Source organism: Rhinopithecus roxellana, chromosome 4 (genome assembly GCF_007565055.1).
Source record: "Rhinopithecus roxellana isolate Shanxi Qingling chromosome 4, ASM756505v1, whole genome shotgun sequence".
NCBI classification, from domain to species: Eukaryota; Metazoa; Chordata; class Mammalia; order Primates; family Cercopithecidae; genus Rhinopithecus; species Rhinopithecus roxellana.
In genome coordinates, this window is record NC_044552.1 from 36,640,251 (window position 1) to 36,664,866 (window position 24,616).

General features: G+C 47.9%; 2 protein-coding genes across 3 annotated transcripts in view; one reads left to right on the plus strand and one right to left on the minus strand.

Annotated features, from left to right (window-relative positions):
- Positions 1-3,543: 3,543 nt before the first annotated feature.
- Positions 3,544-5,052, minus strand: TBCC (tubulin folding cofactor C). The gene has a single exon (XM_010369675.2). The coding sequence runs from the start codon at positions 4,896-4,898 to the stop codon at positions 3,858-3,860; it is 1,041 nt and encodes a 346-aa protein (XP_010367977.1). The 5' UTR covers positions 4,899-5,052; the 3' UTR covers positions 3,544-3,857.
- A 2,360-nt stretch (positions 5,053-7,412) lies between these two features.
- The window catches only part of BICRAL (BRD4 interacting chromatin remodeling complex associated protein like), a 127,004-nt gene continuing 109,800 nt past the window's right edge, over positions 7,413-24,616 (plus strand). For both annotated transcript variants that reach the window (XM_030928493.1, XM_030928491.1), the window contains exon 1: positions 7,413-8,028. The gene's annotated coding sequence lies outside the window, so the exon portion shown is untranslated. The remainder of the gene's footprint in view (positions 8,029-24,616) is intronic.

The window sequence follows — 24,616 nt, forward strand, 5'->3', positions numbered from 1 at the left end:
CCCTCCTCAAATATTACAGCTAACTTTTATGTAAGTCTTTAGTACTTTTTGATTGACCAGACGTTTCCCCTGGTCCCCATAGTGGTCGTTCCTTGGTCTCTCTTTAAACTTTTTCTTTTTTTTTTTTTTTTGAGATAGAATCTTGCTTTGTCACTTAGGCTGGAGTGCAGTGGTGCGATCTAGGCTTACTGCATTCTCTGCCTCTTGGGTTCAAGTGATTCTCGGGCCTCAGCCTCCTGAATAGCTGGGATAACAGGTGCATACCACCACACCCAGCTAATTTTTCTATTTTTAGTAGAGACTGGGTTTCATCATGTTGGCCAGGCTGGTCTCGAACTTCTGACCTCAAGTGATCTGCCCATCCCAGCCTCCCAAAGTGTTGAGATTACAGGCGTGAGCCACCGCACCCAGACTCCTCATTTTTTTTTGAGACAAGTTCTCACTCCGTCGCCCAAGGTGGAGTGCAGTGGCACAATCACAGTTCACTGTAGCCTTGACCTCTAGGTTCAAGCAATCATCCCACCTCAGCCTCCTGAGTAGCTAGGACCACAGGCGTGTGCCACCATGCCTAGCTAATTTTTGTATTTTTTGTAGAGACAGAGTCTTGCTCTATCTTGAACCCAGGCTGGTCTTGAACTCCTAGGCTCAAGTGATCTTCCCGCCAAGGCCTCCCAAAATGCTGAGATTACAGGCATGAACTACCAAGCCTGGCCCATGCCTCATTTTCTTTTTCTTTTTTTTTTTTTTTTGAGACGGAGTCTGGCTCGGTCGCCCAGGCTGGAGTGCAGTGGCCGGATCTCAGCTCACTGCAAGCTCCGCCTCCCAGGTTCACGCCATTCTCCTGCCTCCGCCTCCCAAGTAGCTGGGACTACAGGCGCCCGCCTCGTCGCCCGGCTAGTTTTTTTGTATTCTTTAGTAGAGACGGGGTTTCACCGTATTAGCCAGGATGGTCTCGATCTCCTGACCTTGTGATCCGCCCGTCTCGGCCTCCCAAAGTGCTGGGATTACAGGCTTGAGCCACCGCGCCCGGCCCCATGCCTCATTTTCAAAGAGACTAAGGAAAATCACAGATTCTCAGAGGAAGTGATATTTGTCTTGTATGAAATTTTGGCAAGTGCATGCGGACCCAATCTGTGTGGGCACTGCTTGAGAAAAGGCCAGGAAATACGGCAAAAACTATTTGCACTGAATTTTTTTTTTTTTTTTTTTTTTTTGAGATGGAGTTTTGCTCTGGCACTCAGGCTGGAGTACAGTAGTATGATCTCGACTCTCTGCACCCTCCGCCTCCCGCATTCAAGCAATTCTCTTGCCTCAGCCTCCCACGTAGCTGGGATTACAGGCGCCTGACACCATGCCCAGCTAATTTTTGTATTTTTAGTAGAAATGGGATTTTACCAAGTTGGCCAGGCTGGTCTCGAACTCCTGACTTCAGGTGATCCACCCGCCTTGGCCTCCCAATGCAAATCCCAAGGCCATCCCGAAGTGCTGGGATTACAGGCGTCAGCCACAGAGCTGGCCTGCACTTAGTATCTTCTATTTCCTCCTCCAGATCTATTCTTCATTTTTCTCCACCCTATTCTACATCCTGGGAGCTGACTCACATGGACTGCAGCAGCAGATTTCTTTGCCCTGAAATTTCCAGATGGGCTCCACCAACAGGAGGCACCAGTAAAAGAGAATGACATTGTTTAATTCCCATGGCTCTCTCCCTGCCAGGTCACCATGGATTGGCAGAATCCCTCCACTGAGGACTGAAACTCCTGTCGGGTAGCTGGATAACTCTCTCTCTGCATTCTGGTAACATTTTTGTCTCTTCAGCCTTAAGGATGGTAACAGATAGTGTACCATCTCTAATTGCTTTTCCTATACTCTGCCCACAGCTTTGTAAATAGCTCCTGTATTAAGCTCTTCTCAAAGTGTCCATTTTGAGCATGCCATCTGTTTCCTGCCAGAGCCCTGATTGATAGTGTATTTGATTAATGGGTATTATTAGTTCAGACTAGCTGGTGCATGAAGGGTGTGTGATGAAACAGTAAAACATCATGTAAGAACAGTAGGCTGAAACAGATGGTGGAGGGGCTTGTCTTCCAGGCCAGGAAGCCTATCAGATAATAAGAATCTCACAAGGTTTTAGATCAGGAGTGACATACTTTAAGAAAACTAATTTAGTAGCTGTATGCAGAATAGTTTAGAAATTGGAGATGTGGAGATGAGTTAGGAGATGATTACTATTACTAGTAGAGGAAGGTAACATTTTTTAACCATCAAACTGGCAAAGACCCAAAAATTTTTTTTCTTTTTTTTTCTGAGATGGAGTTTTGCTCTTGTCACCCAGGCTGGAGTGCAGTGGCACGATCTCAGCACACTGTAACCTTGTAACCTCCGCCTCCCGGGCTCGAGATTCTCCTGCCTCAGTCTCCCCAGTAGCTGAGATTACAAGCATGTGCCACCATGCCCAGCTAATTTTTGTATTTTTAGTAGTGACGAGGTTTCACCCTGTTGGCCAGGTTGGTCTCGAACTCCTGACCTCAGGTGAGCTGCCTGCCTCGGCCTCCCAAAGTGCTGGGATTACAGGAATGAGCCACCACGCCTGACACCACCTTTTTTTTTTTTTTTTTTTTTTTGATACAGGGTCTTGCTCTGGAAATGCAGTGGCACAATAATGGCTCACTGCTACCTCCTCTTGCCAAGTTCAAAGGATTCTCATGCCTCAGCATCCCAAGTAGCTGGGATTGTAAACATGCACCGCCACCCAGCACTTGGAAGACCAAGGGGGACAGATTGCTTGAGCTCAGGACTTTGAGACCAGCCTGGGCAACATGGCAAAGCCCTCTCTACAAAAAACACACAAATTAGCTGGGGGTGATGGGGTGCACCTGTAGTCCCAGCTACTCAAGAGGTTGAGGCAGGAGAATCACTTGAACCAGAGGCTGCGGTTGCAGTGATCTGAGATCACACCATTGCACTCCAGCCTAGGCAACAAGAGTAAAACTGCGTCTCGAAAAAAAAAAAAAAAAAAGGTAGAGCGTGATGACTCTCCAAAGGAACTGAATGGCTAGGGACAAGGGAATTACCTATTTTGTTGTTGTTTTGAGACAGAATCTGGCTCTGTCACCCAGGCTGGAGTGCAGTGGCGTGATCTTGGCTCGCTGCAACCTCTGCCTCCCAGGTTCAAGCAATTATCCTGAGTAGCTGGGACTACAGGTGTGAACTATCAGCCCAGCTAATTTTTGTGTTTTTAGTAGAGACGGGGTTTCACTTGGCACCTGGTCTCCAACTCTTGACCTCAAGTGATCCACCCACCTCAGCCTCCCAAAGTGCTGGGATTGCAGGCGTGAGTCCCTGGGCTCAGCCCTGGAATTTATTAAACATGTATTTATGCCTTGACACTGTTGGTTCCCGTCTATAATCCAAGTGCTTTAGGAGGCCGAGGCAGGAGAATCGCTTGAGGTCAGGAGTTCGAGACCAGCCTGGGCAACATAAGGAGAGCCCATCTCTAAAAAAAAAACACACACACACACACACAAAAAACAAACCCATATATTTACCGAAGACCTACTTTATTATGCACCGCGATGTTTCAAATATCACAAACCATTACAAAGCAACATAATCACCCTCCTTCCCCCTTATTGCCTCAACTATTGTGATAAAAATAAATAAATAAAGCCCTGGCGTGGTGGCTCACGCCTGTTACGAATTTAATGGAAATTACAAGTAGGAGCCCATTACAATCTCAAGCCTTAAAATGCTGAAAACATACACAGTGTGACAATAAGTAAACTTCGAGACCCAATAAGGGGGAAAGTCCAACGTGGAAAGTATTTGGTAGGAGTGAAGAACAGAGTGACAACTGCTTAGTCCCACTGGATATTTCGCTCCTCTTCAGGAAGAATACTCCAGTTTGGGGAGGCCATATCCCGGGCCAGCCAGTTAAAATCGTCAACATCGTTCCAGTTATTTTTGCTCCTATCTAAGCCAGAGCTCTCGAAGTCCTTGTCGATCTCCGGGTAGCTCCAGGTGTAAGGGGCGAACTGGATCCCACTGCAGTCCTCCACGATGGCCCTGCTGGTCACCTGCATAAAGATGCGAGTGTCTTTCGTACTGTGTATGCGGAGCTGTTGGCAGGCCACTGCCAGCACGCAGTCACTGCAGTCCTCCAGGAAAACAGAGGTGGACACCGGACCGCAGAGCAGCTTGCAGCTGTGGGTCCTGGTTAGCCGCAGGGTGTTGGGATTTCCATACAGTTTGACTGTGCAGTTGCTCAGTTCGGTCAAAAGGACGTCGCGCTGGTGCAACTCGCTGGCTCTCTTCTCCAAGACTTGGGACTCCAGGTTGGAGAATCCGCAGACCCAGCTGGAGCCAAGGTCTCCTTCCGCCTTCTTGGGCAGCGGGGAGTCCCGTATGCTTTCAACTGCCGGGGGGATGCCAGGAGCCGCGTCTACTTTGGTAGACGAAGCAGCATCCTTTCTCCGGGTCTTGAAAGCGAAACGCTTCTTGGGCTGCAGCTCCCGGCGCCGCTCGTCCAGGGCCGCCTGCAGCCGCGCCAGCGCCTGTTGTCCCTGCCGCAGGTCGTAAGCGGCTAGGAAAAAAACCGAGTCGTTGAGAAGTTTCTGTAGCCCCTGGAGCCGAGAGGCCGCCTCCTCCAGCCGCTCGACCGACTCCGCGCGCTCCAGAAGCTCTTCCACGGCCGCTCGCTCCCGAGCAAAGGTGGCGGCGAAAAAGTGGCTGTTCTCCTTCTCTGCCTCCTGGTTCTGCCGCTTTTGTTTCCGCCTTTCCACTTCCAGCTGCCGCTCTTGTTCGCGTCTCTGAAGCCGCTCAGGCACTAGGCTCAGGTCCCGCTGGGACTCCATGTCCCCAGTCCTAACAGCAGCAGCAGAGCAACTGACGGACTCCATGCTGACTTCAAGCTTCCTCTCTCTCGTCTTCCTTCCTCCGGGTGTGGTCTCTGTGAGGCCTCCCACCAACGCCTCCGGTGATTGGCCTAACACGATGATGTCAGACCCCCGGCCTTATTTTCTTCGCCTATTGGTTCCTCTGCGTCGGAGGGACGGGGCGGGGCCTACTGACTATGGGGGTGGGAAGACAAAGGTTCTTGTGGATGGGTGGGGTGGGAGGCGGGCGGGGGAATCTTTTTTTTCTCTTAAAGGGGCAGGACTTATATCCGGGATTGTGGGGTGAGTTGCAGCAGCGGCAGCTGCACATGTGGGTTTGTTTATAAGAACAAGGTTAGAAACTCGCAGGCCTCCCCCTCCCCCCAGCTCCTCACTACTACCCCCTTACAGGCCGGAGATCCGCTACTAGGGGTGTGGATGGGAGGGATGAGTGCGTGTGATGGGTTGGGGGGACAGGTAGTGGTGAGAAAGATGGAGGGGGGGGGAATATTGCACCGCCCGGCCCGCGCCGGAGGAAGCAGCAGCTGGAACAGCTGGCTAGGGAGCCGCTTGCATGCCTCCGGTTTTTTCTTTTCCCTTCCACCACCCCTTCCCCCAACCTATTTCTGCCGCCCCGTAGCCCTCATCCTTTTCGCCCCCCTCCCCCCTATCCACTGCAGTTCGGCGCGGCCTGGGGGCTCCTGAACCCCCGCAGGCAGTTACAGGGGCGGGAGAAGGCGAGGGGCACTGCGATGGGAGAGACTGAGTTCCTCACTGCAACCGGGTTCGAGGGGCCCTGGGGAAGTCTAAAAAAGGATTACTATATTTTTGGCCAATTGCTGCAGTCGAAGGGGTGGGGGCGGGGGAAGGTGAGATCCACACCCCCTTCTTCTTTCTTCCCTGCCCTCCCCGAGCTCCGTCCCGGCCACTCCCTCCGCAGCTGGGCGTCGCCGGCCGCGCTGGGGTGAGACCCTAGCCCCGGGCTCTGTGGCTCTCTGGGGCGGTCGGTCTTAGGAAAGCGGTGGGAGAAGCGGTACATTATTTCTAGGGGTGGTGGGAGGGATTTGTCACCGGAAGTGAATGGCCTAGCCTAAAGTCGAGACCAACCCGAGGTGTGGGTAGCCAAGACGGCGCAGTCACTGGCAAAAACCCGAGGCAGCGGGCAGGGCAAGAACCCGAGACGCAGCCGCTGCCCGGGCGCGGCAGCCTCGCACGTTTCCTCAGCCCTGCGGAGCTCCCGAACCTCCTTAACCCTGCCCGCCTTTCCAACCCTGGGTTTCCTCCTTATATCCCCAGTTCCCAGCCTCCATCGTTTAAATTGGGGTATTTAACGGCCCAAGAAACTTGAAATTTCACCGATCTACCTGCATTTTGATGCAGAGAAAGATGGGAGGAAACGAGAGCCTTTGAATTATATCTGAATTAAAACTGATCTCCCATTTTCACGCCCCACTCTCTTCCTTTCCTTCCCACTTAAAACAAACAAAACACATAAATTTCTGGGCCGAGCAGAGTATTTCTCCGCTGAGAGCACAGTTCATACCGTGTGGCAGATTCCGCGCGCAGGAGGGGCGCGGGGGCAGGGGAGAGGCTTGTGTGTCCGTGTGCCTGTGTGCACCCGATGGAAAGGGGGGTGTTGAAAAACAATGGTGCTTACCCTTGTGCATAGTCATCGTTTTCACTAGTCTTGTTTTATGGGCAGATTAGGTAAGGCTTCTGTTTTTTCTTTTTTCTTTTTTTTTTTGAGGCGGAGTCTCGCTCTGTCGCCCAGGCTGGATGCAGTGGCCGGATCTCAGCTCACTGCAAGCTCCGCCTCCCGGGTTTACGCCATTCTCCTGCCTCAGCCTCCCGAGTAGCTGGGACTACAGGTGCCCACCACCTCGCCCGGCTAGTTTTTGTATTTTTAGTAGAGACGAGGTTTCACCGTGTTAGTCAGGATGGTCTCGATCTCCTGACCTGTGATCCGCCCGTCTCGGCCTCCCAAAGTGCTGGGATTACAGGCTTGAGCCACCGCGCCCGGCCCTTTTTTTTTTTTTTTTTTTTTTTTGGGACGGAGTTACGCTCTTGTTGCCTAGGCTGCAGTGCAGTGGCGCGATCTCGGCTCACCGCAATCCGCCTCCCGGGTTCAAGCGATTCTCCTGCCTCAGCCTCCTGAGTAGCTGGGATTACAGGCATGCGCCACCGGGCCCTGCTAGTTTTGTATTTTTAGTAGAGACGGAGTTTCACCATGTTGGTCAGGCTGGTCTCGAACTCCCGACCTCAGGTGATGCGCCCGCCTCGGCCTCCCATAGTGCTGGTATTACAGGCGTGAGCCACTATGGCTGGCCTTCTTTCTTTCTTTTTTTTTTTTTTTTCCAGAAAAGCAGGTTTATTTCACAAAACTGTGGGTCCTAAAGCTGGTGGATGAAATATAGCTAGTTGTCTTGTCCAAGTCCTGGAGAATTGCAATAGCTGCTTTATTTTATGAATGTTGACTCAAGCAAAGAAGATTTAGAGAAGATTTATTTTTCTAGAAAAAAACAATCTGACCTTTTAAGTTTTTCCGGTTGAACCTGTCTCACTCAAATTAAGAACGTTTGTAGCTAAAGAAGGTTTATTGGACTTGGAGGTTGCAGCTGGAGTGAGATAACATTTCTGTATTAGGCATAGTGAATCTATGGGTGTTGTAAGTGTTGGCTATATCCCAAGTGGAATTGAATGTTATTAAACCCTTTCAAGAACTTCATTTCTGTCCACCAAATGGACAGGTTTTGCTACAATCTAGTAGACTTGGGAAGTTTCTAAATACTTGAAGTTGGTTAGTTCGAACTTTTAAGAAAAGGAAACAGTTAAAAACAGAGCTTGACAGGTCATCCAGTTGACCCAGTGTGTTAGGGGCAGTTTCAAAGACTGATGTGAGGAGGAGTGGAAAGGGGTCAGTAAGTGATGTGGTCATTGTGAAGCATCGGGTTGACAGTTCTTTACAGCCCCCTGTACAGCTGCAGGCTGTGTGGCATGTGGTCAAGAAATGGAGATAAAACTGTTTCTAAGCTCAAACACAGTAGGAAGGCTGCGAAATGGCTGGGATTGCCCGGCTGTATTTGCATCCTCTCTCTGCCATTTGAGGGCACTGGATTCAGCATGCATCTTTGAAATAGATCCCAGCTTGTCAGAGGTAAGTACCTGTTTTGATGGAAGGAGAGTGGGGAATGCATTACAAGGAAAATGTAGCGAAAGGCAAGCAGCTCTGAGTTCTGCATCCTACTTTCAATGATATCTCAAAGGGCTTGTGAATCAAGGTACTACTCTCTTGTAGACATCTTGAAAAATGAAAGAATTCTAATGTGTTATGGACTTTACTGTTTATTTAACAACAGTTTAGATACTTTATGGTTCTATTTGTTAGATTTAGATCCCCCCTTTAACTTTGTGAAAATTTCCAACATATATAACATGGAGAGAGTATTAGAAGAGTGTTCCAAGGACCCATATACCTATCACCCAGCTTCAACAACTGCCAACTGCTGTTAAGTAAATAAGCCAGGAACAGAAAGAAAAATATCACATGTTCTCACTTGTATGTGGGAACTGAAAAAGTTGATCATATGGAGATGGAGTGTAGAATGATAGTTACCAGAGGCTGGGAAGTGGCGGGAGAAGAAGTGAGATTGGTTAAAGGGCACAAAGGTACAAGTTAGATAGAGGGAATAAGTTCTCGTGTCAGACAGCACAGTAGCCTAATTTGAGTTAACAATGATGTATTGTATATTTTAAAATAGCTAGAAGAATTTGAAATGTTCCCAACACAAAGAAGTGATAAATGTTTGAAGTAATAGATATCCCAATTCTAATTTGACCATTACATATTGTATGCATGTATCAAAATATCATATGTACCTCATAAATATGTACAATTATTATATATCAATAAAAATAATAACTTTTTTTTTTTTTTTTTGAGACGGAGTCTGGCTCTGCCGCCCAGGCTGGAGTGCAGTGGCTGGATCTCAGCTCACTGCAAGCCCCGCCTCCTGGGTTTACGCCCTTCTCCTGCCTCAGCCTCCCAAGTAGCTGGGACTACAGGCGCCCGCCTCGTCGCCCGGCTAGTTTTTTGTAGTTTTTAGTAGAGACGGGGTTTCACAGTATTAGCCAGGATGGTCTCGATCTCCTGACCTCGTGATCCGCCCGTCTCAGCCTCCCAAAGTGCTGGGATTACAGGCTTGAGCCACCGCGCCCAGCCAAATAATAACTTTTTTAAAAACAGTTACCAACTGACAGTCTTGTTTCCTGTAAAACCCTAGTCACTTCCCCACCTCTCACCCTGATTATTTTTTGGCAGATCCCAGATATTATATTATTTCATATTTTATTGTCTATAAATATTTCACTATATACCTCTAAAAGATTGGGAGTTCCCTCTTTTTTTTTTTTTTTTTTTTTTTGAGACAGAGTCTTGCTCTGTCGCCCAGGCCAGAGTGCAGTGGCACGATCTCAGCTCACTGCAACCTCTGCCTCCCAGGTTCAAGCAATTCTCCTGCCTCAGGCGGCCACCACCACGCCCGGCTAATTTTTTTTTTTTTTTAATACTTTTAGTAGAGATGGGGTTTTTGTTGGCCAGGCTGGTCTCAAACTCCTGACCTCATGATCTGCCTGCCTCTGCCTTCCAAGGTGCTGGGATTACAGGCGTGAGCCACCATGCCTAGGCCCTTTTCTTATTTTTTAAATTGAAACAGGGTCTCACTTTGTCACCTGGGCCGAAGTGCAGTGGTGCAATTATGGCTCACTGTAGTCTTGACTGCCCAGGTTGAAGTGATCTTCCCACCTTAGCCTCCTGAGTAGCCAGGACTACAGGTGTGCACCACCACTCCCAGCTAATTGTTGTATTTTTTTGGTAAAGACAGAGTTTTGCCATGTTGCCCAGGCTGATCTTGAACTCCTGGGCTCAAGTGATCTGCCCACCTTGGCCCCCAGAAGTACTGGGACTACAGGTGTGAGCCCCGACACCTGGCTACTTCCCTTTTAAGACAGCCACATTGCCATCACCACACTCCAAAAAAGCATAGAAAATATTTTCTTAGTATCAGATTACCAGTCTATATTCACATGTCTCTGATTTTCCCATAATTTACTTTTTTTTTTTCCTTCTCAAGACAAAGTCTTGCTCTGTCGCCCAGGCCAGAGTGTAATGGCATGATCTCCGCTTACCGCAACCTCCGCCTCCTGGGTTCAAGCGATTCTCGTGCCTCAGTCTCCTGAGTAGCTGGGATTAAGGTACCTGCCACCACGCCTGGCTAATTTTTTGTATTTTTAGTACAGATGGGGTTTCACCATGTTGGCCAGGCTGGTCTTGAACTCCTGACCTTGTGGTCCACCCGCGTCGGCCTCCCAAAGTGCTGGGATTACAGGCGTGAGCCACTGCGCCCGGCCTTTTTTTTTTTTTTTTTTTTTATACTTTAAGTTCAGGGATACATGTGCAGAATGTGCAGGTTTGTTACATAAGTATACATGTGCCATGGTGGTTTGCTGTACCTATCAACCTGTCATCTAGGTTTTCAGTCCCATATGCGTTAGGTATTTGTCCTAATGCTCTCCCTCCCCTTGCCCAATTTCCTTTTTTTTTTTTTTGAGACGGAGTCTTGCTCTGTAGCCCAAGCTGGAGTGCAGTGGCCAGATCTCAGCTCACTGCAAGCTCTGCCTCCTGGGTTCATGCCATTCTCCTGCCTCAGCCTCCCGTGTAGCTGGGACTACAGGCGCCCGCCACCTCGCCCGGCTAGTTTTTTGTATTCTTTTTTTTAGTAGAGACAGGGTTTCACCATGTTAGCCAGGATGGTCTCGATCTGACCTCGTGATCTGCCCATCTAGGCCTCCCAAAGTGCTGGGATTACAGGCTTGAGCCACCGCGCCGGGCCCAATTTCCTTTTTTTAAAGTTATTTTATTTGAATAAGGATCCAAACAAGTTCCATACACTGCATTTAGTTATTGTGTCCCTTAAATCACTTTTTTTTCCAAGTTAGACAGCTTTATTTGAAAGACATGGTCAGCCAAGTCCCCCATCCCTGCCACACCCTAAGGTCCTGGCAGCATTAGCCTCAGGCGTGGGAGGATCCCTGTCCTGGGTAGAGAGCCTTAAATCACTTTCACTGTGTGGGTTCCTTTTTCTCTAAATTGTTTTGTTGAAGCAGCTTGGTCATTTGTTCAGTAGAGTTTCCCACAGTCTGGATTTTGCTGGTTGCATCCCTATACAGTATTTGTTAAATTTTAAATGTCTGTCGTATTTATCTGATCTTTTAATGTTACAAAGGGAATCTCATGAATGTAGTTATGTGCCTCAAGAAGTAAGTAGTGAAAGCATTTAAGCAAAGTAAAACAGTCTTTAGGTATGGTTAAACAATAAAGGAATAGGCCCTTTGGTGTTCTCTGGAGTGTATCAGAGACCCTGCATTGGTGGAAGATGCCAGCCACACCCAGGCAAATGAAAGGACCCTTTTTTTTTCTTTTTCTTTTCTTTCTTTTTTTTTGAGATGGAGTTTTGCCCTTGTTGCCCAGGTTGGAGTACAGTGGCACGATCTTGGCTCACCGCAACCCCGCCTCCCAAGTTCAAGTGATTCTCCTACCTCAGCTTCCTGAGTAGCTGGGACTGCAGGCGCTTGCTACCATGCCTGGCTAACTTTTTGTATTTTTTTTTTTTTTTTTTTTTTTTTTTTGAGACGGAGTCTCGCTCTGCCGCCCAGGCTGGAGTGCTGTGGCCGGATCTCAGCTCACTGCAAGCTCCGGCCTCCCGGGTTCACGCCATTCTCCTGCCTCAGCCTCCCGAGTAGCTGGGACTACAGGCGCCCGCCACCTCGCCCGGCTAATTTTTTTTTTGTATTTTTTTAGTAGAGACGGGGTTTCACCATGTTAGCCAGGATGGTCTCGGTCTCCTGACCTCGTGATCCGCCCGTCTCGGCCTCCCAAAGTGCTGGGATTACAGGCTTGAGCCACCGCGCCCGGCCACTTTTTGTATTTTTAGTAGAGACTGGTTTCACCATGCTGGCCAGGCTGGTCTCCAACTCCTGACCTCAGGGGATCCACCCACCTCAGCCTCCCAAGATACCGGGATTACAGGCATGAGCCACCATGCCTGGCCTAATTTTTAAATTTTTTTGTAGAGACAGGGTCTTGCTGTGTTGCCCAGTCTGGTCTTGAACTCTTGGCTTCAAGGGATCCTCCTGCCTTAGCCTCCCAAAGTGCTGGGATTACAGGTATGAGCTACTACACTTGGCCAGTCGTTGCTATAAAAGAAAGAGGTACAAGGAGCCCACTAGTGGTGGGGGTTGGCCTCGTTGGGATGGTCATGGAAAGCTTCGGAGGGGGTTAAACTGACCAGGAAAGCATGAGTAGGAATTAACAAGAGAGAAGACATAAAGCACATAAGGGTCCTGGAAAAAACTAGAGGAAATGGCACCTAAAACACAGATTCATGGAGTAGCTATAGATAGGAGGAGGGACATCCTCTCTTTTGCACTGTTGTTTGAACTTTTTTGTTTTTTTGTTTTGTTTTGTTTTGTTTTTTTTACTTTTTTGTTTTTTTTTGAGACGAGGTCTCACTCTGTCACCGAGGCTGGAATGCAGTGCCGTGACCTTGGCTCAGTGCAACCCCTGCCTCCCGGGTTCAAGTGATGCTCCTTCCTCAGTCTCCTGAGTAGCTGGGATTACAGGTGTGTGCCACCACACCCAGCTAATTTTTATATTTTTAGTAGAGATGGGGTTTCACCATGTTGGCCAGGCTGGTCTTGAACTCCTGACCTTAGGTGATCTGCCCGCCTCAGCTTCCCAAAGTGCTGGGATTACAGGCATGAGCTGCTACACCTGGCCCTGCTTGCATTTTTTTTTTTTTTTGAGATGGAGTCTTGCTCTGTCATCCAGGCTGGAGTGCGGTGGCACAATCTGGGATCACTGCAATCTCTGCCTCCCGAGTTCACGCCATTCTACTGCCTTAGCCTCGCAAGTAGCTGGGACTACAGGTGCCCGCCACCACGCCTGGCTAATTTTTTTTAATTTTTAATAGAGACGGGGTTTCACCGTATTAGCCAGGATGATCTGGGCCTCCTGACCTTGTGATCCACCCGTCTCGGCCTTTCAAAGTGCTGGGATTACAGGCGTGAGCCACCGCGCCCAGCCATACACAAACTTTTTGACGTCAACTCTTAGTAACACATGTGTCAAAATTGAAACAGACGTTTTAAGAAACAATAAATACTCTTACTATGTGCAGTAGACCCTATTTTCTATTCTATTTATTGCATTTAAAATGTGCTGATCAAGACTGGGCATGGCAGCTCATGCCTGTAATCCCAGCACTTTGGAAGGCTGGGGCAGGAGCATTGTTTGAGGCTAAGAGTTTGAGACCAGCCTGGGCAACATAGTAAGACCCTGTCTCTACAGAAAAGGTTTTTTTTTTTTTTTTTTTGAGATGGAGTCTCGCTCTGTCCCCCTGGCTGGAGTGCAGTGGCGCGATCTCGGCTCACTGCAAGCTCCGCCTCCTGGGTTCACGCCATTCTCCTGCCTCAGCCTCCTGAGTAGCTGGGACTACAGGCGCCCGCCACCGCGCCTGGCTAATTTTTTGTATTTTTAGTAGAGACGGGGTTTCACCATGGTCTCGATCTCCTGACCTTGTGATCCGCCCACCTCGGCCTCCCAATGCTGGGATTACAGGCATGAGCCACCGCGCCCGGCCGAGAAAATGTTTTTAAAAATTGTTGGGCATGGTAGCATGCACCTATAGTTGCAGCTACTCAGGAGGCTGAGGTAAGAAGCTCACTTGAGCCCAGGAGTTGAGGCTGCAGTGAGCCATGATCGTGCCACTGCAGTTCAGCCTGGGCAACAGAATGAGACCCTGTCTCTAAACAAAAGCAAAACCACAGCTGATCAAGACCTCCCTAAGTTAAACTGCAATTTTAAAATGCCGCAACAGCCTTTCTTTATAGAAAGGGAAAAGGGGAGTACAGCTGCAGGAAAATGTGTGGTAGTTGGTAGATGACTCTGATGGTTTCTGCGTTCTCAGACAGTGAGGTCTCATGCTGAGTATGAGGAGAAAAGGGTGGAGGTAGGGGGTCTGAAAAGTGTGCAGAAGGTTTGAGACGCCTGGGGGAATAGGGAGAGTATGTTGCCCGGAGAAATGGGGCTGGGTATGGTGTGGATGTTGAGCAAATACTTGGAGAATGAAGTTGGGAATGAATGAGAGCTTCCCAGGTGGGGCAATCTGAGCAGGAGACAAGCTCAAGAGAAGACAATGGGATTTGGGTCAGGTCAGAGGAGAAAAGCTGATGTGAAGAGCCTACTCCTCAGGAGGTGGGGTATCCCTGGAAGGTGGTGTCTCTGTCTCTGAAGAGTCTGGTCTTGACTCCTGCAGCCCCGCATGCATTTCCTATAAAACTCTTCAGGAATGAACACCAAGACCCTCACTGCCTGTCAGCAGATGACCTTACATACTCTTTACAGAAAAGAGGCGGCCAGATAGTACCTCCACATGCCCTCCCCTCTCACTTTTAACTTATCTGTGAAGACACACCTCTTTGTCTCTCTTCTTCTCACTCAGGGGAGAGCTCCCACCAGGGTTCTGTGTCCTCTCCCTTCCATTGCCTGGGACCTTGAGCCACCACTCACCTCTTCCTTGTTTTTTTGTTTTTTTTTTTTTTTTGAGACGGAGTCTTACTCTGTCACCTAGGCTGGAGTACAATGGCACGATCTCAGCTCACTGCAACCTCCGCCTCCTGGGTTCAAGCGATTCTCCTGCCTCAGCATCCCAAGTAGCTGGGATTACAGGCGCATGCCGCCACGCCTGGCTAATTTTTTTTTGTATTTTAGTAGAGACGGGGTTTCACCGTGTTGCCCAGGCTGGTCTCGAACTCCTGAGCTCAGGCAATCTACCTGTCTCGGCCTCCCAAAGTGTTAGGATTACAAGCCTGAGACACCGCACCCAGCCCAGTCACCTTTTTCTTCAGGATTTTTAATCTCTCTCTTCTTTGGCATCTCCTCTCAGCAAGCAAGTGTCCTCAACTTGAAACAATTTACCTTTTGTCTTATCATCCACCCAAGTGATGCTCTAACTTTCTTCCCCTAACAATAGACTTTTAAAACAATAGTCTACATTTGCTGTGTCCAGTTTCTCAGTCTCATTCCCTCCTTAGCCACTTCTGCCCCGCCATTGTATTTGAAACGGAAATTGCCCTATTCTCATTGCTTCCTAATTTCCAAATGCATTGCTCTTTGTAGCCCTAAGTATTTGATTACCCCTTCTTCTCACAGCAGGAGTTTATCTCCCTGGTTCTTTCTTGGTTCTTTCTTCATTCCTGATAAAGTTCTCTCTGTCCATCCCTTAAATATAAGTGAGGCCAGAATTCTATTTCTTTTCTTGTTCCTCTCACCTCCTTTGGCAAGCTTACCTTCTCCCAGGGTGCCAAGTCCTGTTCATGTGCTGATTGACTCTCAAATCTCCAGCTCCTCCCTCTGCCTCTCTCTTGGGCCCAGACTTGATCTTCCAAATGCTTTCTAGATGTTTCCATGTAACTGTCCACTATCCCAAACACCTCATGTTTAGGATGGCCCAAAATGAAGTTCTTATTGCCTCAGTGATCTTTTTTTTTCTATACATTAAGTCTCAGTTACCGATTGTTGGGTAACAAATCACCCCAAAACTTAACTGCTTACTGGCTTAACACAGCAATAATTTCTCACAATTCTGTGGGTTCAGCTGGGACTGGAGCCTCCAAGATGGCTTCACTCACACATTGGGGGCCTTGGTGCTGGTTGTGGGCTGGGGCACCTGGCTTTTTCTCCCCATGTGCATATGCTTGTGCTCTCAGCGTGCACTCTCTCTCTCTCCCCCTCCCTCCCCCTCTCTCCCTCTCTCCCTCTCTCTTTGAGCTGTTGTTATTTAGTTTTTTTTTTTTTTTGGTTTTTTTTTTGAGACGGAGTCTCGCTCTGTCGCCCAGGCTGGAGTGTAGTGGCATGACATCGGCTCACTGCAAGCTCCGCCTCCCGGGTTCACGCCATTCTTCTGCCTCAGCCTCCCGGGTAGCTGGGACTACAGGCGTCCACCACCATATCCGGCTAATTTTTTTGTATTTTTAGTAGAGACGGGGTTTCACCGTGTTAGCCAGGATGGTCTCCATCTCCTGACCTTGTGATCCACTCGCCTCAGCCTCCCAAAGTGCTGGGATTACAGGCATGAGCCACCGTGCCCGGCCTCAAGCTTCTTTTCACAGTGGCTGGCTTCCAAGGGGGCAAAAACAGTTGCCACCAGGCCTCGTATGGCTTTGGCTGGAATTGGTACGATGACACTAATATGGCATTCGTATGGTCAGAGTACATCACAAAGCCAGCCCAGATTCAAGGGAAGGAGAAACGGACTGCTCTTTTTAATGGATGGAGCAAGAGTCACTTAGAGGGATGGAAAGAACTGTTGGCAGCCATCTTTGTGCAGATAATCTACCATGCTCTATATAAATAGTTTTTTTAACTCTTTTTTTCAGATGGAGTCTCACTGTCATCCAGGCTGGAGTGCAGTGGCACGATCTCGGCTCACTGCAAACTCCACCTCCCAGGTTCACCCCATTCTCCTGCCTCAGCCTCCTGAGTAGCTGGGACTATAGGCGCCCGCCACAATGCCCAGCTAATTTTTTTGTATTTTTAGTAGAGACGGGTTTTCACCGTTGGCCGGGATGGTCTCGATCTCCTGACCTTGTGATCCACCAGCCTCGGCCTCCCAAAGTGCTGGGATTACAGGTTCTGGCCACCATGCCCGGCTAAGTTTTGTATTTTTAGTAGAGATGGGGTTTTGCCATGTTGACCAGACAGGTCTCGAACTCCTGGCCTCAAGTGATCTGCCCACCTCAGCCTCCCAAAGTGCTGAGATTACAGGCATGAGCCACCGCGCCCAGCCTGTTAACTCTTATGTGCCATTTGCTATATGCCAGGAAATGGCTATTTACGTGCTTTACCCCATTGAATCTTCACAACATCTCTGTGATGTAGATACTATTATTATTCTCATTTAACAGATGAAGACCTGAAGTGAGGCCGACTTCCCCAGGCCTGAGAGCTAGCTAAGTTGTAGAGCTAAGATTTGTACTTGATCTTAGCCAAAAGGCCAAGAAGCAACTAGAGCTAAGATTTGAATGGAGGCAGTCTGGCTCCTGAGTTCAAGCTTCTGACACTGCCTGTGTAATCATGAGACCGCATCTGACCATGCTCATGACACCACATCCATAGTCTTCCAAACAGGGGATCAGAGTCAACCACAGCACCTCCTTCTCTCTCCCTGGTCTATCCAGTCGACAAATACTGTTAATGCTCTGTGATCTCTGTGTCTCTGGTCTGGCTCCCTCTCTTCAGGTTTGACTCCTTCCTCATCTTCTCCTCCCGGGGCTGTTGTTTTAGTTTCCCATCTGGTCTCGTTACCCTTGGGCTTCCCTGAATTCTCCAGTTCTCTATACGGCAGCCAGTTATTGCCCTAAAATGCAAGCCGATTGCGTCACTTAAAACCTCTGCTGGCTGTATATTGTCTCATAGGGTTCAGACTCCTTAGTGAATGCTGGGCCTCTTCCATCTGGTCCATAGTGTACCTCACCAGCCTCATGTCCCACCAGTGCCCTACTCCAGCCACACCAAAGTAGGCTGTCACCCAGCACACCGTGTCTGTTCACTTCCATGTATTCGTGCTGCACTTTTTAAGGCACTTTGCCAGATGGTGCAGGTATATTGGTGAACATGCAGACGGGACTCCCTCAGAGCTCAGAAGCTAAGAGATACAGATAATTACAATGTGGTGTGATTTACACTAGAATGGAAATCTTGAGTGCTGAAATTATGCAGAGTAACCTATCTCAGACAAGGAGAATCAGGAGTATCTTTTGGGAAATCTAAGCTGGGTCCTCATGACTGAGTGGGGTCCAAAAAAAAAGAATTGAGTGGCGTCTATCCAGGTGAAGGGTGAAAGCAGAGTCATGTGTTCATTCTTTCTTTCTGCAGATATTTATGGAGTACCCACTATGTTCTAGGCACTTTTCTAGGTGTTGGGACTACAGCAGTGGACAAGAGAGACCAAAAAGTCTCTGCCTTTATGGCCCAGAAACTAGGAGAGCTCCAGTGCTTCTAGGAACAGACAGGTCATGTGCAACAAACCTGGACATGAGACAGAGACATGTCAGGCTAAAGTAATGTTCTCAACCCTGGCTGCAAATTGATATCTCATGGAGGCTTTACAGCATCCTAATGCCCTTTGAGTAAATCTGAATCTCTGGGAGTGGGGCCTTGGTATCAGTATTTCTTAAAGCTCCCCAGGTGGTTCTTATGGGCAACCAGGGTTATAAGCCACTGTGTCAGGAACTGAAGCACATCAAAGCTGGAAGTGGAGATCAGAGATGAGGTTAGAGAGGTGAGCAGGGGCCAGCCCACCAAGGGCTTTGTAAATCCTGTTAGGAAGTTTCAGCTTAATCTTGAAGGCACTGGAGCTGCCAAAGGGCTTAAGCAGGATGATGAGAGCATCACATTGTTTTTCCTTTTCTACCCCTTTAACAAAGGATCAGTCTGGATGCTCTGTGTGAAGTGGATTTACATGGAACAAAAATAAACAGATGTTAGTTTGGAGGCCGTTGCAGGAGCCAGAGAGAAATGGCATTGGGCTGCGGTGATGGGAGTAAGGATAGAGGAAAGAAGGGGCAGTGTCTGAGAGATTTGGAAGGAGACTAGACAGACTCAGTGATTAACTGGAAGCAAGAGTTGTAGAAGGTTCCAGTTTGTGGAGCTGGGTCTGTGGTGATCCTGGTGCCTGACAGAGTGAACCTGGAGGAGAAGGTTTGGAGAGGGCTAGTAGGTCCCTTTATACATGCTGCTTGCTCCCTGGTTCCTCTGTGATCCTATGCCTCATCTTCTCTGCATAACAAGGCACTTGCCTCCTACAAGATCTGTTTTATAAATTCCTCCTCTTCTGAGAAGCCTATCTAGGTTTTGCCCTCTGTTGGTTCTGGTTAGATGACTATCTGTGTGTGAAGTCAGTATCTGTTTACAGGTATATCTTCTGCAGCTTGAGCTTCTCCAAGCAGGGATGTGTTTTATTCCATGCGTGTCCCTCACACAGCACGTGGGACACAGGAGGTACACAGTAAGTGCTTGTTAAAGAGATGATTTATGGCCAGGTGTGGTGGCTCACCCCTGTAATTCCAGCACTTTGGGAGACTGGGGCGGGTGGATCATCTGAGGTCAGGAGTTAGAGACCAGCCTGGCCAACATGGTGAAACCCTGTCTGTACTAAAAATGCAAAAATTAGCCAGGCATGATGCTGCACACCTGTAATCCCAGCTACTCAGGAGGCTGAGGCAAGAGAATCGCTTGAACCCGGGAGGCGGAGGTTGTGGTGAGCCGAGATTGCACCATTACACTCCAGCCTGGACAACAGGAATGAAACTCTGTCCTTAAAAAAAAAAAAAAAAAAAAGCCGGGCGCGGTGGCTCAAGCCTGTAATCCCAGTACTTTGGGAGGCCGAGACGGGCGGATCACGAGGTCAGGAGATCGAGACCATCCTGGCTAACACTGTGAAACCCCGTCTCTACTAAAAAATACAAAAAACTAGCCGGGCGAGGTGGCGGGCGCCTGTAGTCCCAGCTACTCGGGAGGCTGAGGCAGGAGAATGGCGTAAACCCGGGAGGCGGAGCTTGCAGTGAGCTGAGATCCGGCCACTGCACTCCAGCCCGGGCGACAGAGCGAGACTCCATCTCAAAAAAAAAAAAAAAAAAAAAAAAAGATTTATGGATGAAGAGCTCAACCTTCTCCTAGGACTGTGATTAGAAGTGGGTCGGGGGGCTGGGCACAGTGGCTCATGCCTGTAATCCCAGCAATTTGGGAGGCCGAGGCGGATGGATCATCTGAGGTTGGGAGTTCGAGACCAGCCTAAAAATACAAAATTAAGGCTAGGCACGGTAGCTCAAGCCTGTAATCCCAGCACTTTGGGAGGCCAAGGTGAGCGGATCACGACATCAGGAGATTGAGAACATTCTGGCCAACATGGTGAAACCCTGTCTCTACTAAAAATACAAAAATTAGCTGGGCATGGTGGTGGACGCCTGTAGTCCCAGCTACTCAGGAGGCTGAGGGAGGAGAATCGCTTGAACCCAGGAAGTGGAAGTTGCAGTGAGCTGAGATTGTGCCACTGCACTTCAGCCTGCTGACAGAGCGAGACTCCGTCTCAAAATAAAATAAAATAAAATACAAAATTAGCCGGGCGTGGTGGTGCAGGCCTGTAATCCCAGCTACTTGGGAGGCTGAGGCCGGAGAATCACTTGAACCTGGGAGGTGGAGTTTGCAGTTAGCTGAGATTGCACTATTGCACTCCAGTCTGGGCAACAAGAGCAAAACTCCATCTCAAAAAAAAAAAAAAATTGGGAGGCCGAGGCGGGCAGATCACCTGAGGTCAGGAGTTCTAGACCAGCCTGACCAACATGGCGAAACCCCATCTCTACTTAAAAAAAAAAAACAAAAAGTGGGTCAGGGACCTGTTCTCATTTCTAGGGTAAGGGACAGAAAGAGTCCAGGGGCAGGGGATATTTGCTGAGCTGATCAGGAAAGAGTCCTAAAGAGGTAGGTGCCTTAGCTGTTGACTCTAAGATAAAGTAATGGCCAGGCGCAGTGGCTTATGCCTGTAATCCCAGCACTTTGGGAGGCCGAGGCGGGTGGATCACGAGGTCAGGAGATCGAGACCATCCTGGCTAACATGGTGAAACCCCGTCTCTACTAAAATTAGAAAAAATTAGCTGGACGTGGTGGCAGGCACCTGTAGTCCCAGCTACTCAGGAGGCTGAGGTAGGAGAATGGTGTGAACCAGGGAGGCGGAGCTTGCATTGAGCCGAGATCACGCCACTGCACTCCAGCCTGGACAACAGAGCAGACTCCGTCTCAAAAAAAAAAAAAAATAGAGTAATATATTGTCAGCTATATAAATTGCCTTTTGAATGTGGCTTCAACATTATTATTATTATTATTATTATTATTATTATTATTATTAGAGGCAAGGTCTTGCTATGTTGCCCAGGCTGGTCTTGAACTCCTGGGCTTAAGCGACCTGCTCATCTCAGCCTCCTGAAAAACTGGGATTACAGGCATGAGCCACTGTGTCTGACTGATTTTATATTACTTCCTTATCAAAAGGTACATAAGACCAGGCTTGGGGCTCCCATCTGTAATCCCAGCAATTTGGGAGGTAGAGGCAGGTGGATCACTTGATGCCAGGAGTTGGAAACCAGCCTGGCCAACATAGCGAAACTCAATCTCTACTAAAAGTACAAAAATTAGCTGGGCGTGGTGGCTGGTGCCTGTAATCCCAGCTACTTGGAAGGCTGAGGCACGAGAATTGCTTGAACCTGGGAGGTGGAGGTTGCAGTGATCCCTGATCATGCCACTGCATTTCAGCCTGGGTGATAGAGAGAGACTCTGTCTCAAATTAAAAAAAAAGGCACTTAAATCTCTTAAAACTTTTCTGCACCTGTTCTCTCATGTCTTTTCTTATCAGTGAGATGCAGTGGTGCTGATAAGTGAACAGATCTGAGTTTAAATTCTGATTAGTTGATAGGGCACGGTGGCTCAGGCCTGTAATCCCAGTACTTTGGGAGGCTGAGGCTGGCGGATCACCTGAGGCCAGGGGTTCGAGACCAGCCTGGCCAACATGGTGAAACCCCATCTCTACTAAAAATAGAAAAATTATCTGGGCGTGGTGGCACGTACCTGTAAGCCCAGCTACTTGGGAGTTGGAGGCGAGAGGATCTCTTGAACTTGGGAGGTGGAGGTTGCAGTGAGCCGAGGTCATACCACTGCACTCCAGCCTAGGCAACAAAGCTGGAGTGCAATAAATAAATAAATAAATTCTGATTAGTTGTGCAATACTAGCTGTGTGACATTGGACATGATATTTAACCTCTCTGAGCTTAGTTTCTTTCAACTACAAAGTGCAGATAAAGAAATACATACTTCTTTCATCCATTGCATGAGATAATTTTTAAAAAGAAAGAAATATTTACTTCTTGGCTGGGCACAATGGCTCATACTTGTAGTCCCAGAACTTTGGGAGGCTGAGGCAGGGGGATCACTTGAGCCCAAGAGTTCAAGACCAGCCTGGACAATATGGTGAGACCCTGTCATCTCTATAAAAAAATACCAAAAAAACAGTGAGACGTGGTGGCACAGACCTGTAGTCCTAGCTACACAGAAGGCTAAGATGGATTACTTGAGCCCAAGAGGTTGAGGCTTCAGCGAGCCATAATGGCACCACTGCACTCCATCCTGGGTGACCTTGTCTCAAAAAAAAAAAAAAGAAAAGAAAAGAAAAAAGAGGCCGGGCGTGGTGGCTCAAGCCTGTAATCCCAGCACTTTGGGAGGCCGAGACGGGCGGATCACAAGGTCAAGAGATCGAGACGATCCTGGCTAACATGGTGAAACCCTGTCTCTACTAAAAATACAAAAAACTAGCCGGGCGAGGTGGCGGGCGCCTGTAGTCCCAGCTACTCGGGAGGCTGAGGCAGGAGAATGGCGTGAACCCGGGAGGCGGAGCTTGCAGTGAGCTGAGATCTGGCCACTGCACTCCAGCCTGGGCGGCACAGCGAGACTCTGTCTCAAAAAAAAAAAAAAAAAAAAAAAAAAAAGAAAAGGAAAAAGAAATACGTACTTATTTCAGGATTATTGTGGTGTTAAATAAAGTGCTTATGGTATGAAAAAGTACCAAGTATTGGGCCATGCCTACAGTAGCTCCTCAAAAATGCCAGGTCCTTCTGCCTTCCAGTCACCACAACCTTTTATACTTTTGTTCTTTTGCAGTTCTCAGTCCTCAGGGTCAGTGGTGGAGCCAAATTTGCTTTGTACTCTATGACTTTCTTGGAAAGGGGCCCTTTATTGATTCCCTTATGAATAGGTCTCTGGCTTTTCTGCAATGCTGAGGAATAGTTGGGCAGAATTTACATGTAAATAATGCTGGGAAAAAAAACAAAACAAAAAAACAGCCGCAAAGAATCCTAGAAAGACAGAGCTGGGCAAACCCTGAGGGTTCCTTTAATGCCAGGACAAAAGTTAACTGGCTTGTAATGAAAGGAAAAGATAAAGATACATTGTGATTTTTGAATGAGTTTAAAAAAATTTTTTTAAAGTATTTCTTTTATGAAAGCTTCGCTATCTGTGAAATCTTCAGTTTTGGGAACCACTAATCTAATCTTATCTCACTTTACAGATAAGGGCATGTAAAACACTTGTGTGTTATGTAATATTAGTGGCATATGAGGTGTCTTCACAAAGGCTAAGTATTTAACTGTAAGTTCCTGGAGGGATGTGGTTGTGTCTCCCATTTTTTACACCCCATAATCGCAGTTTATGGCATCATGCATGGCATGTGAGGCACTCAATAATTATCTAGATGGGCGTGGTAGACACACCTATGATCCCTGCACTTTGGGAGGCCAAGAAGGGAGGATTCCTTGAGCCTAGGAGTTCAAGACCAGCCTGGGCAACAATGATACCTTGTCTCTACTAACAGTAAAATAACTTAAACTGGGTGTGGTGGTACACGCCTGTAGTCCCAGCTACCCAGGTGGCTGAGGCAGAGGATTGCTTGAGCCTGGGAGGTCGAGGCTGCTGTGAGCCGTGATCATACCCCATGCACTCCAGCTTGGGTAACAGAGTGAGACTCTGTCTCAAAAAAAAAAAAAAAAAAAAAAAATCTATTGAATGAATAAATAAAATAGCCCAGCACTCTAGAACCTTAGATTGTAATGATATTTACTCTTATTGATAGAGCTAGTAAACTCCTCGAGGGAGCCTCTACCCTTTATTGCCCAGTAGAATAGATTCTCTGGGTGAATGATCCCAAAGGTCAAACAGATCAAGCATTTTCAAGAAAAGATAATCCAATAACCTGAATCATAGCAGGAACCACGAGGTACTTCACTTATATTATCTCATTTAATCTTCATGGTAATCTTGCGAGGAGGGTAATCATTTGAAGCAAGAACAGGTTTAAGATTTCTTAAAAGACACAGATGTAAGTCTTTAATACAGATTGGGAAGAGGATTAGTTTTTCTGTCTCAGGTTCTTCTTCAGGATAAAGGATAAAGATTTTGAGATAGTTTAAAAGTTTTATATAAATGCTCATTCATTGAGTTCAAATACTTTTAAAATGTCCTGGCAGTTGAAAGTTAAATAAGAAGCAAAAAAGTATTCTTCTGCCTCGAATTTTTAAGGTTATCTTCTTTAGGTAGGATTTTATTGTTTACTACAATGTGCCGCTTTTCTTTGAAATACTACAAACCAGTGTTTTCAACTGGGTGTGGTGGCTCACACCTGTAATCCCAGCACTTTGGGAGGCTAAGGCAAGCAGATCACTTGAAGTCAGGAGTTCAAGACCAGCCTGACTGACATGGTGAAACCCCCCCATCTCTACTAAAAATACAAAAATTAGCTGGGTATGGTGGCACATGCCTGTAATCCCAGGTACTTGGGAGGCTAAGGCAAGAGAATCACTCAAACCCAGGAGGTGGAGGTTACAGTGAGCCAAGATCATACCACTGCACTCCAGCCTGAGCAACAGAATGAGACTCTGTCTCAAAAAACAAAAAAACAGAAAAACAAGTGTTTACAAAATGCAGGTACCAAGCCAGTGAGGTCATGAAATCTATTTAGTGTATTAAAAAAAAAAAAAGACAACAGAAAATAGCATATTAAATGTCTGCCGAGGCTGGGCAGTGGTTC

What these genes read in the sequence shown, in the direction of transcription:
- TBCC (XM_010369675.2), bottom strand. Translation starts at nt 4,898, where the DNA reads ATGGAGTCCGTCAGTTGCTCTGCTGCTGCTGTTAGGACTGGGGACATG.